The sequence below is a fragment of the Procambarus clarkii genome, chromosome 32 (genome assembly GCF_040958095.1).
Source record: "Procambarus clarkii isolate CNS0578487 chromosome 32, FALCON_Pclarkii_2.0, whole genome shotgun sequence".
NCBI lineage: Eukaryota > Metazoa > Arthropoda > Malacostraca > Decapoda > Cambaridae > Procambarus > Procambarus clarkii.
In genome coordinates, this window is record NC_091181.1 from 42,682,567 (window position 1) to 42,701,041 (window position 18,475).

Genomic DNA, 18,475 nt, shown 5'->3' on the forward strand with positions numbered 1-18,475 from the left:
TGACATTGTCATATATATATATATATATATATATATATATATATATATATATATATATATATATATATATATATATATATATATATATATATATATATATATATATATATATAATTAAATATGACCGAAAAAGTAAGATAAATAATCCTAACACGAATTTTCTAGATATTTCTTATATTTCTTTTCACTTTTGATGGTAACTGAAAAATTAATTCTCCAAAATTCATTTTTATTTCTAGTCTGACACGACACTTGAACGCGTTTTGTAAGACTTATTACATTTTCAAAGACTTTAGTTTATACCCACACAACTATAACTGAACAGAGTTCAAACAGCTTCGATTTTATACCTGCATCACCTCACCCAAATGCAGGTATTATATCGAAGCTGTTTGAACTCTGTTCAGTTATAGTTGTGTGTGTATAAACTAAAGTCTCTGAAAATGTAATAAGTTTTACGAAACGCGTTCAAGTGTCGCGTCAGACTAGAAATAAAAATGAATTTTGGAGAATTGATTTTTCAGTTACCATCAACAGTGAAAAGAAATATAAGAAACAGAGAAAATTCGTTTTAGAATGATTAATCTTACTTTTTCGGTCATATTTAATAATATATATATATATATATATATATATATATATATATATATATATATATATATATATATATATATATATAAACAGATTCATCAATTATAATAAAAAAAATGACATTTCCTCACAAATATGCCATTTACACAGAAAATACAACATCTACACACACAATATGTCATATATGCACAGATATATTATTTTCTACACAAAATATTGCATTTACATGCAAAATATATAATTTACAAAATATGTAATTTACACTCAAAACATGTCATTTACACATAAAATATACCATATACACAAATATTGCATTTACAATACACTCAAAGTATGACATTTACACAAAGCATGGTATTTGCACAAATAAAGCATATCGCTTATATGCTCACACAATCAAAAATCCCTTTTCACTAAAATTTTGGAATTTCATAAACATAATTATCACAAAATACCCACACTGATATATAAACCTAATACACTTTCACACTCGCTCATGAAGATCTATTTTTTTCAGATAACATATACAGATCCTACACAAATAGACAATTTGCTAAAAAAATAGACTTGCATCAGTTCAACTTCAGTAATTAAAACACAACTTTCATCAACTATTCGCACAAAAATTATTATAAAATATGGATAATTAATACACAACTTGTGTAAATAATGCACATCTTTGCGCAATTCATCCAAACTTGCTGTATACAATATCAATCAATATTCAACAGGCACAAAAACACAGTTCCTCCAAATACAATTATACAACATGCACAATTAATACACAATTTACAATTATTACACTTCTTTCATAATTATTACAAAACTTGTAAAAATTCAATCAAATACATATTACAGAACAAATTACATACAATACACTAGCCCAAATAAGTAAAATACACACAACTAGCACAAATACACAATTCACACAAATATAATTACAATTACAAAACATACACAACTCAAACAAATATAATCAATACACAACTAGCACAAAACATGAACAATACATAACTAGCACAAAACCATTAAATACACAACTACCTAATTACACTTACAAAACATATGCAATTAATACACAACTTGTACAAACGATACACAATTTGCAGGAATATGATCAATACAAAATTGCAATCATCATATAACATGTGCAAAATATTATGAATACATAACCTGCATAATTAATACACAACTTGCACAATTATAATCATAGTGCTATTTGTGCAAATCCAATCACACCAAACTAGGTCAAACAATATACAATTTGCATAATATTTTTTCTAGGTATGTTCAGGACATTATTTATAATATGCTGAGTTTAACCAACTCCCAAAAAATCAGAATTTCACATAAATGGCACATCTAACATCCTATGAGCTCAATATAAAAGAACACATGCATTTTCCATAAATGTTTCAACCTTATTAGTGCTAAAGTATCCATCATGCATATGGCCATTGTTTTTAATACATTATTATTTCCCCCCCCCCCCCTTGTTACATCCTCTCAATCACGTCACCCATATTTATTTAGACACACCATCCAGCAGAAGTATTGGTTATAGCCTTAGTTATGTTCTGCCAGGACAGGTGGGGTTAGGTGAAGTCAGTAATTTATATGATAACTTAAGCAAATTTACTATAACCTATTAAAACCTAAATTTATCAAAATCTAGCAAACATTTTACGTGTACTACACAAATTTAATCAAATGCAACATAGCAAAAGCTTAACGAACTATATATAAGCATCCCATATCCTCACATACAAGTCTATGTCACCTTTGTCCATCCGTTACATGAGCTGGCTATACCTCGAACCCAAACAGGTTAATTTACACTTTTATGAACAAGCTAGTTCATTACCCCTAAGATATTATATATCCTACCCTTCACAAGTTCACTTAACCTGACCTAGCATATCCAAAGCTAGAATTGATTAATGTTGGCGAAATTTAAGCTATCCCACCTAAATTCAACCTAATTTAAGACTACCTCCACCAAATGTACCCAATGTTTTGTATCATAGCACAAACAAAGCCAATTTTACCCAAGTTTTCACCTATTCCATCCTACCCTACATTACTTAACCTGACCTAGTATATCCAAAGCTAGATTTGATTAAAGTTGGCAAAATTGATGCTGTCCAACCTAAATTCAACCTAATTTAAGACAAATATCCCCAAAATGTTTTGTGTCGTAGCACAGTCAAAGCCCATTTTACCCAATTTTTCACCTATTCCATCTACATTTAATGTACATTCCCGATATCCAACATTCAGTCTTGGCACAACATACCCAGTTCCCAAGACCATTTCATAGAGCTAGTGCTGTGTCCATCTAGCTATTTGCAATATCCATATGCGTTTTCTATCATCAATTCTACACAACCATACGTAACCTAACCCGTCCTAACACAACATTCATTCATCCACATTATCCCAACCAAAACCCCAAATTCCACTAAATGTAGCTAAGCACATCACACACACAGCATGAGTCAAATGTTAGGATTGTTAATGTCTGCTTCCAACTTCCATTCCACTCAGGATTACAGCTGATTTTGCCAATATATTATTATTATTATTAGAAATGTGTTGTTACTAGGTATTTTCCTCATATTACCACAACTGAACCACCTTGGACCTAACCTATTACAACATATACTTAGAAAAGTGTAGATTTCGTATATATACCTAAATATCCCATGCCTAACCTAACATGTTGGCGTCTTTGTTGGATATTTCAACTTCATTGTTAAGAAAAATGGGCTATGTTTGGGTATAAACCCAAATTATCTGCACCTAACCGTACCTGCTTGAATCTTTCTTAAATATTATATCTATATACTTAGAAAAGTAATATTTTTTGGGGAAATGAACCTAACTGCCCCTCGCCTAACAAACTTGGATTTATGTTCAATAGTGAAGCTATATTGGGTAGGAAAGTGATTGTTATACACATCTACTCAACCACCCTGCACCTAACCTACATTTACCTAACTTCAAAGGTTTCGTATTTTTTTTTTTTTTGGGGGGGGGCGGGGAGGGGAGTATTGTTTGTGAATCAACCCAACATCCCTGGACCTAACCTCTGATCCTTGGATCTTGGTTAAATATTGCATCACATTCTTAGCCAGGTTTTTTTTTCACATCAATACAACCATCCCATCCAACCCTAACCTCTTTTACCTGGGGGGTTAATGAAAAATGTTTTACTAATGGGTAATTTCTCTGCGTCAGTTCAACTCAACCATCCTTAACCTTACCTTATATACCTTGATCTAAACTCCATTTGCATTATATTTTTCAGAAGGGATATGATTCACTTTGTCTAAACTATTACTATAACCCAATTTTCCTTATCCTAACCCACAACTAAGGGGTTTAAACCCCCCATCACCTTGAAATTATACTAGAGGGTTAATTATAAATGATAGGGGCAAATTAGGGTTAATTAGGGATATGTATGTTTAATATGTGAAAATATATTCCAACTTTAAATACCTATAGTTTAATTTCGAGGTAAATGGGGTCTAAACCCCTTAGTTATGGGATAGGATAAGGAAAGAATGGTTGTTATGCATAAATATTATGGGAATTATCACTTGAACGATTATTGGAACGATTGCACACTTTATTAATTGCTAGCATATGACCCAATATTTTTAAAAATGGTTAGGGTTCAGCTAATTACACCCGACTAGAGGTGTCATTTATATAAAATGAGATTACTAACTATGGGTGTATATATGCACGTATGTATGTATACATATGCACGTATGTATGTTTGTTATATATAACCCTTAATATAACTAAAAGAAGGACAAGCAAAGCTATGATAAATTAGGATGGGATAGGATTGGATATGACAAGATAGGAAAGGGTAGGGCTAGTTTTAGACTCAGTTAGGATTAGAGGTTAGGACAGGATAAGGCAGAGCATGTTTAGACTAGGTTAGGTTCGGTTAGGTTAGGTTTGAATAGGATTAGTTGATAGGACAGGATAGGGCAGAGTTAGTTTAGACTAGGATACTTTAGTTTGGGTATTGTTAGGTTTGGAAAGGATTTGAGAAGATGACAGGATAAGGTAGAGCTAGTTTAGAGTAGGTTAGGTTAGGGTTTCATAGGATTCGAGGATGGGACAGGATAGGAGTAGAGCTAGTTTACACTAGACTAAGTTAGGTTAGGCTAGGTTTGGTTAGGTTTGGATAGGATTGAAAGATAGGACAGGGTAGGGGTAGTTTAGACTAGGATAGTATACGTTAGGTTAGGATGGGATAGGTTGGGATAGGATAGGGTAGGATTAGTGTGTAGGCATGATCACTCTAAGAATGTAGTGAGCTAGTTCCAAAGCTGGGTAGCTAGATGCATGTATGGAGGTACGATATTTTGGTCAGCTGATTTTGGTTGAACTTGGGAGAACATAATAAAACTAATTATAGCTGTATATGCACTTTCATTGTATAATTTTCAGGTCTGGGAAAATGACTAGCCTATAAACATTGGTATTAACATGCTGAGTTGCCAGATGTACGATAAAACTACCAGTGAAATAGTGTAAAAAATTTATATACTGTGTTACAGAATTGCTGTTACTATGAAGGAATTTCCATGATTGTGAAATGGTTGAGGAATTGAAATAGATCTTTCCCTGCAATGAAGCAGCAGCAGCAGAGCGATTACTGAGATTGGCATCTAGTATATTGTGCTTCTCATGTTATATATATTTGGATATAAAACTACAATGTAAACTTTTATTACTGATAAAATTATAAAAACGTATAAAATGTATATTCTTAAACCTGTTATGTGATTAGATTAGGATGAGGATGGTTAGTCTAGCCATTTTGTATTATCATTATCATTATTATTGTTAAACATTAAAGATAATACAAAAATAAGTAGGACGCCAAGGCATCATTGCATGTCTGTGGCGTCACCCACCGCTGAAAAGTTAGGCTGCCGTGAGCCTGTCACACATCTGTGTTAATGAAAGACAAAATTAATCCCTCAAATGGAACCTCTTGTAACGTCATGCACAACTAAAACAACGGATCTTATCAATGGATTAATAATTGCTTTTTGATCGATTATTATAGGTTAGGATAGGTTGGCTCGGTAGGGCCGATGAATTAAATAACAAAAAATATTAGCAATGATACAATGAGCGAAGATACGAGTGGATAGAAGGCATCATTCCACAACCTGTGATGTTACTTACCGAGAAAAGTTGAGCTGTTAAGAGATTTTACTCAATGTGTTAATGAAAGGTTGGAACCCTCACTGGAACCGCTAGTGACGTCATGGGCGGCTAAAGGATCGTACCCAATTGTTGGAGCAGACCTCATTGGGGATGACGACGTTTCTATTATTAAGGTTATGAGAACATACGAATGAAGGTAACTGCAGAAGGCCTATTTTACCCATACGAGGCAGTTTCTATTTATATCTACCCAATCTAGTTCAAATATATGAACTCTGAATGAGGATTTTGATTGGGCATAGATGGGTATATGCTACAGTGAGGTGTGGGCGGGACATGTTTTTTGAGAGATTATGAGGCGTTCTCGGGATTAGCAGTGAGGGAGGAATAAGTAAAATGTCTGAGTAATATTATGTAATTTTCAAAACAAAAAGCTATAACAACACATATGCATGTACTTAAAGACTTCAACAGGGGGTTGAGTAGTGTGCCAATGTTTATCATTAACTGTAAGTAATTAGGAGATCCTGTATAGTTCTCTTCAAAGGCCTTCTGCAATTTCATTTCTTATATTCAATATGCAGTCTTGACTAGAAAAAAATGTTCTTATGAAAATGGGGAAACAATAAGAAAATGGGTTTGATTATGCTATTACTGAAAACGAGCTTTTTATAGGAAGATTACGGATGACGTCGTCCCCCCCCCCCCCCCGGCCGCCCCTTTTCCCTCGCCAGTGTGTGTGCGTGCGTGTGTGTGTTTACGTGCGTGCGTGTGCGTGTGCGTGTGTGTGTGTGTGTCTGTGTGTGTGTGTGTGTGTGTGTGTGTGTGTGTGTGTGTACGTGCGTGCGTGCGTGTGTGTGTGTGTGTGTGTGTGTGTGTGTGTGGTGTGTGGTGTGTGGTGTGTGTGTGTGTGTGTGTGTGTGTGTGTGTGTGTGTGTGTGTGTGTGTGTGTGTGTGTGTGTGTACTCACCTAGTTGTGCTTGCGGGGGTTGAGCTCTGGCTCTTTGGTCCCGCCTCTCAAATGTCCCGCCTCTCAATTTGACAATGAGTCAAAGATTTGTTAGGAAGTTTTCTTTTAGCGTGAGAGTATGTGTGTGTGTGTGTGTGTGTGTGTATTCAACTAGTTTGTATTCACCTACTTGTGCTCGCGGGGGTTGAGCTCTACTCTTTCGGCCTGCCTTTCAACTGTCAATCAATCAACTAACTATTTTTTTTCACACACCCACACCCACACATACACGCACACACGCGACACACACACACACACACACACACACACACACACACACACACACACACACACACACACACACACACACAGGCTGGCCAACATACGAACGGCATTCAGAAACTTGTGTAAAGAATCATTCAGAACTTTGTATACCACATATGTCAGGCCAATCCTGGAGTATGCAGCCCCAGCATGGAGTCCATATCTAGTCAAGCATAAGACTAAACTGGAAAAGGTTCAAAGGTTTGCCACCAGACTAGTACCCGAGCTGAGAGGTATGAGCTACGAGGAGAGACTACGGGAATTAAACCTCACTTCGCTGGAAGACAGAAGAGTTAGGGGGGACATGATCACCACATTCAAGATTCTGAAGGGGATTGATAGGGTAGATAAAGACAGTCTATTTAACACAAGGGGAACACGCACAAGGGGACACAGGTGGAAACTGAGTGCCCAAATGAGCCACAGAGATATTAGAAAGAACTTTTTTAGTGTTAGAGTGGTTGACAAATGGAATGCATTAGGAAGTGATGTGGTGGAGGCTGACTCCATACACAGTTTTAAGTGTAGATATGACAGAGCCCGATAGGCTCATGAATCTGTACACCTGTTGATTGACGGTTGAGAGGCGGGACCAAAGAGCCAGAGCTCAACCCCCGCAAACACAACTAGGTGAGTACACACACATCACATAAGGAAACTGGAGAAGATTCAGAGGTTTGCGACGAGGCTTGTCCCAGAAATACGAGGGATGGGATATGAAGAGCGTCTGAAGGAACTGAGCCTTACGACACTAGAGAAAAGAAAGGAGAGAGGAGATATGATAGGGACATATAAAATACTCCCGGGAATCGACAAAGTGGAAATAGATGAAATGTTCACACGTAATAATAACAGAACGAGGGGACATGGGTGGAAACTGGAAACTCAGATGAGTCAAAGATTTGTTAGGAAGTTTTCTTTTAGCGTGAGAGTAGTGGAAAAATGGAATACACTTGGGAACAGGTTGTGGAAGCAAACTCTATTCAAAATTTTAAAATTAGGTATGATAGGGAAATGGGACAGAAGTCATTGCTGTAAACAACCGATGGCTGGAAAGGCGGGATCCAAGAGTCAGTGCTCGATCCTGCAAGTACAAATAGGTGAGTACAAATAGGTGAGTACACACACACCCAAAAAGGAAGTAACCCAAAGGAGCTGTCTAACTCCCAGGTACCTATTTACTGTTAGGTAACAGAAGCATCAGGGTGAGGAAACTCTGCCCATCCGGCCGGCTTCGGGGATCAAAGCCCGGTCCCTAGGTTCACGAGTATAGAGCGCTGTCCACTCAGCCACCAGCCCCACACCAGCCTGTGTGAGTGTATGAGTGTGAGTGTGTGAGTGTGTGTGTTCAGCCAACCAAGCGTGGTTGGTAAGCTTCTTGTTTGTTGTGTATAGATATTTGTATGATTTGTGTAGTAGAACAACTGTTATGTTCCCAAGGTGTATATAGTTACCTAATAGTATGTTTTCAGTTTGTGTTTCTGTACTGTGATGATTTATATATTACGTTCCGTGTTGGTACTGAGAGTTGACCCGTGGTGTCACCAAGTAGTTGCCTCACTGGTCTGTGGGTTAAGCTGCGGGTCACACTTATTGTGTGTGTTCTATTGTGTGTGGATTATTTGTGTCGATCAGAGTATCAAAGTGTTTTCCAGATACATATTTGCAGCTTGTGGTGAGGTGACTAACATTAGTATTTGAGCCGTTTGGGGTCATTGTCTTCTTATTGCGCCTGTGTGGATTCTACCTCTGGAGAGGAGCTTCAGAACTTAGTCAAATTTCATGGTTTGTGGACTTTAACTTTTGAGATGAGATTCCTGACTTTGTCCGATTTTCCAGTCATTGTAATTCTAACGTTTGAAGACGAGTAATTGACTTTGCCATTTGTCAGGAAATTGTGGACATTAACTTCCGATGAGAGTTCTTGACTCTGTCATAATTCCATTCATTGTGTACACTGAATAACTTGAAAAGAGCTTTGCCATTTGCCAGTCCGGTTGAGACAAAGTTTTTCTGAAGGCAAAGTGATAGTTCACCGACTTATGTTATTGATGTTCTTGCTGAGACAATACATAACCAGAGTGGGGGGTGGGAAGGGGGGTGGGAAGGGGGGTGGGAAGGGGGGTATAAAGTCCCTACCCACCATGTTCACAACCATCCAGCCAGTCTTGAGTGGTCTAGTGTACCAATGTTGTTAAGTGATTTTTCCTATTGACATGTAGCTGCAATGACTTGTGCTTTGTGTTAATTTACTTCATTGTTATTGGTTGAGAGAATGCAAAGAGTTTTGTGTATATATAAGTAGTGGTGTCATGTAGACAAGTTCGCCCCAGTAAACTGGTGGATTATACTTCGACTTTCACTCTACCCTAGGCCTAGTTACATTAAACAGTTTGAGGCCAGGTGGCTCATTGATTTATATGGGATAGTTCTATTTCCCCCGTCCCATTCCAAATCCTTATCCTAACCCATTTCCCATGTGCTATATAGTCATAATGGCTTGGCGCTTTCCCCCTGATAACTCCCTCTATTCCACGAGCCTTGCTGTGGACCATGAAACGACAAGTTCTAGCCTCATAAATGATATTTTAAAGGAGCAGCAGGGCATAGAAGATGGCAACACTGTCAAGGTGACAAGACTGCCAGTCTGGCAACACTGGGAGACCGCCTTAATACCTAGCATTATCTTAATAAGATCAGTGAGAGGTTTATTTTCTCATGATAAAGAGAGATTACACCTTTTCTTCTCGCCCACACACTCACCAGCCCACACACACACATGGGCTGTGTGTGTTTCATTAGATTACAAATGTAATGTAATGAAGATAGGTGTAGGGAGCAGGAGGCCAGATACAAGGTGTCATTTGGGAGATGAAATTCTTCAAGAATCAGAGGAAGAGAAAGACCTGGGGGTTGATATCACGCCAGACCTGTCTCCTGAAGCCCATATCAAGAGGATAACATCAGCGGCATAGGCCCGGTTGGCTAAATTAAGAACGGCCTTTTGAAACTTGTGTATGGAATCATTCAGAACCTTGTATACCACGTATATCAGACCAAACCTGAAGTATGCAGCTCCAACATGGAGACATTACCTCGTCTCGTATTATATCTCGTCAAGCATTAGCTATGAAGAAAGACTACGGGCATTACACCTCACGTAACTTGAAGACAGGAAAGGTAAGGAGGACATGATCACCACATACAAGATTCTCAACGGAACTGATAGGGTATAAAAAGACAGTTTATTTAACACAAGGGACACACGCACTAGGGGACACAGATGGAAATTGAGTGTTCAAATGGGCCATAAAGACATTATAATTTTTTTTCTGTCGTAGTTAATAGTAGAGTAGTTAATAAATGAAATGCATTAGGCAGTGATGTGGTGGAGGCTGACTCCATACACAGTTTTAAGTGTAGATATGATTGAACGCAATATGCTCAGGAATCTGTACACCTGTTGATTGCCAATTGAGAGGCGGGACCAAAGAACCGAAACTCAACCCCCGCAAGCACAACTAGGTGAGAAAACTTAGGTGAATACACACCCGCCCAGACACACACACCCGCTCACACACACACCCGCCCAGACACACACACCCGCCCAGACACACACACCCGCTCACACACACACACGCACACACACACACACACACACACACACACACACACACACACACACACACACACACACACACACACACACCCGCTCCCCCGCCCACACACACACCCACCCGCTCCCCCGCCCACACACACACACCCGCTCCCCCTCCCTCCCCACACACACACCCGCCCACACACACGCAACAAGAATCAGACAAGAAAGAAAGGGGTAGGCAGACTGCAAATTTTTGGATTGCCAGAAGGCCTTTGACACAGTGCCATGCCAGAGACTAGTGCGAAAGCTGGAGATGCAGTCAGCAGTGAAAGGGAAGGTACTCCATTGGCTAAGGTAGTACCTAATAAGTAACAGAAGGCAGCGAGTCACTGTGCGGGGTGAGACCTCAGATTGGCGAGACGTCACCAGTGGGGTCCCGCAGGGTTCAGTCTTTGGACGCATACTGTTTCTTATATATGTAAATGATATTCCAGATGGTATAGAATCATTCCTCTCATTGTTTCTGATGATGCAATAATTATGAGGAGGATTAAGACGGAGGAAGACATTATGAAACTACAAGATGACCTAGACAGACTGCATGAATGGTCCAACAAATGGCTACTAAAGTTCAACCCCCGAGTAAATGTAAGGTAATGAAACTAGGCAGTGGAAACAGGAGGCCAGATACAGGATACAGAATTAGAGATGAAGTCCTTCGTGAAACGGACAGAGAGAAGGATCTAGGAGTTGATATCACACCAACCCTGTCTCCTGAAGCTCATATCAAAATAATAACTTCTGCGGCGTATGCGAGGCTGGCTAACATCAGAACTGCTCAGGAACCTGTGTAAGGAATCATTCAGAACCTTGCATACCCCATATGTAAGATCAATCCTGGAGTATGCGGCCCCAGCATGGAACCCGTACCTTGTCAAGCACAAAGCGAAGCTTGAAAAAGTTCAGAGATATGCCACTAGGCTAATCCCAGAACAAACAGGCATGAGTTACGAAGAAAGGCTGCGAGAAATGCACCTCACGACACTAGAAGACAGAAGAGTAAGGGGAGACATGATCACTACTTACAAAATTCTCAGAGGAATTGACAGGGTAGATAAACTGTTTAACACGGGTGGTATGCGAACCAGGGGACACAGGTGGAAACTGAGTACCTAAATGAGCCACAGTGATGTTAGAAAGAACTTTTTCAGTGTCAGAGTAGTTAACAGATGGAATGCATTAGGCAGTGATGTGGTGGAGGCTGACTCCATGCACAGTTTTAAATGTAGATATGATAGAGCCCAGTAGGGTCAGGAATCTGTACATCAGTTGATTGACAGTTGAGAGGCTGGACCAAAGAGCCAGAGCTCAACCCCCGTAAGCACAATTAGGTGAGTACAATTAGGTGAGTACACACACATAAACACACACACCTGCACACACCCACACACACTCAACAAACACACCTACATGACAACTGGACACCATACAATCTCTCTCCTCCCCTACACCCCACCCTCCCTCCCTCTCTCCCTCTCTCTCTCTCTCTCTCTCTGCACTCCCTTCCCCTTGCCTAACCCTATCAATACATATCAGGGAAAGGGATAAGATGGCAGTAGGAGGCCACAGGGGACACATGGAATAGTCAAAGTGACCAAACGAAGGAAATGTTAGCCCAAGTTTTGGAGGAATTCAGGAGGGAGATACATGAAATGAGGATTACAATTAGCAACCTGCGAAGTGAGCTGACATCAGCAGGGGAGATCAAATCCCTCACAGAGAAAAATAAAGAGGCCGAGCATCAGAAAATCATCCAAAGGGAAGGTGGGAATGTTGCATTGGAAGGAAATGCCTCTGTATCTGAAACATTTGTGGACAGACTGAGAAAGAGCTCAGAGGCAATGGACACAGTGAGGGAGGTAGCCATGCAAGCAGCTACCTCACAGGAAGCAGCATGGTGCACCAGTCAGCTGTTGGAAAGAAAAAGATCAGTGGTAGTTGTAGGCATCAAAGACAAGGAAGGCTCTAATAGGCAGGAATGGAATAGCAAGGACAGAGAGGCAGTACATGGGATACTGAAGGGGTTACAGATGGAAGGGGCGGAACAAAACACTGAGAAAGTTTTAACGTTGGGCTGGCACAACAAGGACAGAAATTGACTGATAAAGGTGGTGTTTACAAACGAGGCCACAAAGGAGGTTATTCTAGAGAGGAAGAGTCGTCTGCAGTGTTGTGGAGGAATACAAAAAAGTATTCCTGCAGAGGGACAGTACAAAGGAGGAGAGAGTCAGGGCAGCAGAGGCAAGGAGGAAGCGCAGGGAGAGAGGGGTAAACCAGGAAATCGCAGCAACCAATACAACAGTCCCAGAGACAAGAGGGGAACCCACAACCAGCATCCCAGCAACACCAGAGGGGAGGGCAACACCACCACCCCCCTCTGCATAGAAACCCTTCCTTCCCCTCACCCTACCTGCCCCCACCCAAATGCTCACGCCACCCCTCCCTCCCCCCCCACCCCATTCTGACCCCTGTCACCCCTCCCCTATTCCCACCATGTCCCCCCCTCCCGCCATTCCCCCATGTACCCCCTCCCCCTTCATACCATACTCTCCCTATCCCTCCTCCCCCCTTCACCCCGTATCCTCCATGTCCCCCCTATCTCCTTAACCCCACACCTTACCTGTCCTCCCTTCCTTTGCACCCCCAGCCCCCACCCCAAAATTCTCTGAGACCCTGCAAACCACCTCACAAATCTTCTCACCCAGGGAACAGCTTTCCCCACCAGCAGAATGCTCGTCAAGAAGGGGACAAGAAAATGAACAGAAGAAAGTGAGCTTCAAGGTAATGTACACTAACATAGATGGGATTACAAATAAAACAAGTGAACTCAGAGAATGGGGACTGGAAGAAACCCCAGACAAAATAGCACTCACAGAAACAAAGCTAACGAAAACCATAACAAATGCAGTGTTTCCACAGGACTACTATGTAGTGAGGAAAGAGAGAGAGGGGAGAGGAGGAGGTGGTGTAGCTATGCTGATAAGATAAGGTTGGAGTTTTGAAGAGATGGTAAATGTGAACTGTGAAGGTTTCAGGGACTACATATCAGGGACCATAGCAACTGGAGGACAGAAAATTATAGTAGCAGTCATATATAACCCCCCACCAAACGACACAAGACCAAGAGAGGAATATGATAGAAACAACATGGCCACCATCAATATAATAGAGAGAGCAGCTTCTGTGGCTAGCAGGAACGGATCCAGACTACTAATCATGTGGGACTTCAACCATGGGAAGATAGATTGGGGGGAACAGAGACCCACATGGAGGCCCAGACACATGGAGAGCTAAGCTGCTGGATGTGGCAACAAGAAACTTTTAAAGTCAACACGTCAAGGGACCGACAAGAATGAGAGGAGAGGATGAACCAGCTTTGCGTGATCTGATATTTACCCTAAATGAGTTGGATATAAGGGAAGTTAAGTTGGAAGCCCCTCTGGGAATGAGTGATCATAGTGTATTGAGCTTTGAGTACCTGGTTGAGTTAGGAATTATCTCCCCCAAACAAGAACTGGGAAACAAAAGGCTGGCATACCGAAAGGGAAACTATGAGGAGATGAATAAATTCCTAAGGGATATACCACAGGACCACAGAACTCAGAACTAAGTCCGTACAAGACATGATGGACTATGTCACCCAAAAGTGTCAGGAGGCGGTAAACAGGTTTATCCCAGCCCGACAGGGAAAAACCAAGAAGGAAAAGGAGAATCCGTGGTTTAATAGGGAATGAATATAAGCAAAGGAACTGAACAAAAGGGCGTGGAGGAACTTCCGTAATAACAGAACACCAGAGAGTAGAGAGAGATACCAGAGAACCAGGAACGAGTATGTTAGTGTGAGAAGAGCAGCTGAGAAAAGATATGAAAATGATATAGCTAATAAAGCCAAGACCGAACCAAAGCTACTACACAGTCACATCAGGAGGAAAACAACAGTGAAGGAACAGGTGATGAAACTTAGGACGGGTGAGGACAGGTACAGTGAATGACAAAGAGGTGTGTGAAGAACTCAGTAAAAGGTTCCAGGAGTTTTTTACAATAGAACATGGAGAGGTCACGGCGCTAGGAGAGGTGGCAGCAAACCAGGCGACTTTGGAAAGATTCGAAATTACAAGAGATGAGGTCAAAAAGCACCTATTGGAGCTGGACGTGAGAAAAGCTGTTGGGCCGGATGGAATCTCACCATGGGTATTGAAAGAGTGTGCAGGAGCACTTTGTTTACCACTCTCCATAGTGTATAGTAGGTCACTGGAAATGGGAGACCTACCAGAAATATGGAAGATGGCGAATATGGTCCCAACATAGAAAAAGGGCGACAGAAAAGAGGCACTGAACTACAGGCCAGTGTCCTTGACTTGTATACCATGCAAGGGGATGGAGAAGATCGTGAGAAAAAACCTAGTAACACATCTGGAGAGAAGGGACTTCGTGACAAATCGCCAAAATGGGTTCAAGGAGGGTAAAAATGCCTGACTGGCTTAATTGAATTCTACGACCAGGTGACAAAGATTAAGCAAGAAAGAGAAGGCTGGGCAGACTGCATTTTTTTGGACTGTCGGAAAGCCTTTGACACAGTACCCCATAAAAGGCTGATGCATAAGCTGGAGAAACAGGCAGGAGTAACTGGTAGAGCGCTCCAGTGGATAAGGGAGTACCTAAGCAATAGGAAGCAGAGAGTTACAGTGAGGGTTGAGACCTCAGATTGGCGTGAAGTCACCAGTGGAGACCCACAGGGCTCTGTACTCGTTCCTATCTTGTTTCTGATATACGTAAATGATCTCCCGGAGGGTATAGATTAGTTTCTCTCAATGTTAACTGACGATGCCAAAATTATGAGAAGGATTAGGACAGAGGAGGACTGCTTGAGGCTTCAAGAAGACCTAGACAAGCTGAAGGAATGGTCGAACAAATGATTGTTAGAGTTTAACCCAAGCAAGTGCAATGTAGTGAAGATAGGTGTAGGGAGCAGGAGGCCAGACACTAGATATCATCTGGGAGATGAACTTCTTCAAGAGTCAGAGAGAGAAAAAGACTTGGGAGTTGATATCACGCCAGACCTGTTCCCTGCAGCCCATATAAAGAGAACAACATCAGTGGTATATGCCAGGCTGGCCAACATAAGAACGGCATTCAGAACTTTGTATACCCTATGTCAGGCTAATCCTGGAGTATGCAGCCCCAGCATGGAGTCCATATCTAGTCAAGGATAAGACTAAACTGGAAAAGGTTCTAAGGTTTGCCACCAGACTAGTACCCGAGCTGAGAGGTATGAGCTACGAGGATAGACTACGGGAATTAAGCCTCACTTCGCTGGAAGACAGAAGAGTTAGGGGGGACATGATCACCACATTCAAGTTTCTCAAGGGAATTGATAGGGTAGATAAAGACAGGCTATTTAACACAAGGGGCACACGCACTAGGGGACACAGGTGAAAACTGAGTGCCCAAATGAGCCACAGAGATATTAGAACGAACTTTTTTAGTGTCAGAGTGGTTGACAAATAGAATGCATTAGGCAGTGATGTGGTGGAGGCTGACTCCATACACAGTTTCAAGTGTAGATATGATAGATCCCAATAGGCTCAGGAACCTGTACATCTGTTGATTGACAGTTGAGAGGCGGGACCAAAGAGCCAGAGCTCAACCCCCGCAAGCACAACTAGGTGAATACAAACACACGCACACCCGCCCACACACAAAATCCGAGAAGCAAAAGAAGAATCCGTGGTTTAATAGGCCATGTATGGAAGCAAAGGAAAGGAACAAAAGGGCGTGGAGGAACTTCGGAAATAACCGAACACCAGAAAGCAGAGATAGATACTAGAGAACCAGGAAAAAGTATGTTAGTGTGAGAAGAGAATTAGAGAAAAATTATGAAAATGATATAGCAAGCAAAGCCAAGACCGAACCAAAGCTACTCCTCTGTCGCATCAGGAGGAAAACAACAGTGAAATAACAGGTAATGACACTTAGAACTGGCGAGGACATGTGTATAGAGAATTACAAAGAGGTGTGTGAAGAACTCAACAAGAGGTTCCTGGAGTTCTTCACAATAGAACACGGTGAGGTCACTGTGCTAGGAGAGTGGGCAGTAAACCAGGCGGCCTTGGAAGGGTTCGAAATTACGAGAGATGAGGTCAAGAGACACCTGGTGGATCTGGATGTGAGAAAGGCTGTTGGTCCAGATGGAATCTCACCATGGGTATTGAAAGAGTGTGCAGAGATACTCTGCTTGCCACCCTCCATAGTGTATAGTAGGTCAATGTAGATGGGAGACCTACCAAAAATATTGAAGACGACTAATGTGGTCCCAATATACAAAAAGGGTGACAGACAAGAGGCACTGAACTACAGGCCAGTGTCCTTGACTTGTATACCAAGCAAGGTGACGGAGAAGATAGTGAGAAAAAACCTAGTAACACATCTGGAGAGAAGGGACTTCGTGACAACCCAACAACATGGGTTCCGGGAGGATAAATCTTGCCTTACAGGCTTAATAGAGTTCTACGACCAGGTGACAAAGATTAAGCAAGAAAGAGAAGGATGGGCGGATTGCATTTTCTTGGACTGTCGGAAAGCCTTTGACATAGTACCCCCATAAGAGGCTGGTGCATAAGCTGGAGAGACAGGCAGGAGTGACTGGTAAGGTGCTCCAGTGGATAAGGGAGTACCTAAGCAATTGGAAGCAGAGAGTTTCAGTGAGGGGTGAGACCACAGATTGGCGTGAAGTCACCAGAGAAGTCCCACAGGGCTCTGTACTCGTTCCTATCCTGTTTCTGATATACGTAAATGATCTCCCGGAGGGTATAGACTCGTTCCTCTCAATGTTCGCTGACAACGCCAAAATTTTTAGGACGTTTAAGACAGAGGAGGACAGCTTGAGGCTTCAAGACTACGTAGACAAACTGAAGGGATGATATCACGCCAGACATGTCCCCTGAAGGTCATTTCAAGAGGATAACATCAGCGGCATACGCCAGGTTGGCCAACATAAGAACGGCATTTAAAAACTTGTGTAAGGAATCATTGAGAACTTTGCATACCACATATGTCAGACCGATCTTGGAGTATGGAGCTCCAGCATGGAGTCCATATCTAATCAAGCATAAGACTAAACTGGAGAAGGTTCAAAGGTCTGCCACCAGACTAGTACCCGAACTGAGAGGTATGAGCTACGAGGAGAGACTAAGAGAGTTAAACCTCACGTCGCTGGAATGGTGGGGCTGGAAGACAAGAATTAAAGGGGAAATGATCACCACATACAAGATTGTCAAAGAAATTAATAGGATAGATAAGGACATTGTATTTAACCCAACTAGCACCACACGCACTAGGGGACACAGGTGGAAATTGAGTGCCCAAATGAACCTCAGAGATATTAGAAAGAACATTTTCAGTGTCAGATTAGTTAATAAATGGAATGCATTAGGCAGTGATGTGGTGGAGGCTGACTCCATACACAGTTTCAAGTGTAGATATGATAGAGCCCAGTAGGCTCAGGAATCTGTACACCAGTTTATGGACAGTTGAGAGCCGGGACCAAAGAGCCAGAGCTCATCCCCCGCAAGCACAACTAGTTAAGTACAACTATGTAAGTATATACACACGCCCTCACACGTCCGCCAGCACCCGCCCACCCACCCACATACACCTGTCTAAACAAACCACCCACGCCCGTTCCCCATCTATCCCAAAATGACCCGTCTGCAGTCATAACACCGTCAGTCACTCTGACACACCTGCCA

The 18,475-nt window shown here is 41.6% G+C and overlaps 2 protein-coding genes across 2 annotated transcripts in view; one reads left to right on the forward strand and one right to left on the reverse strand.

Moving 5' to 3' along the window:
• The window catches only part of LOC138370419 (uncharacterized), a 364,834-nt gene that overhangs the window by 72,632 nt on the left and 273,727 nt on the right, over nt 1–18,475 (reverse strand). The gene's annotated exons all lie outside the window — the stretch shown is intronic.
• The window catches only part of LOC123759488 (putative uncharacterized protein DDB_G0286901), a 59,131-nt gene continuing 50,217 nt past the window's right edge, over nt 9,562–18,475 (forward strand). Inside the window, exon 1 of the mRNA XM_069334943.1 lies at nt 9,562–9,696. Within this exon, the coding sequence (XP_069191044.1) occupies nt 9,562–9,696 (135 nt within the window). The remainder of the gene's footprint in view (nt 9,697–18,475) is intronic.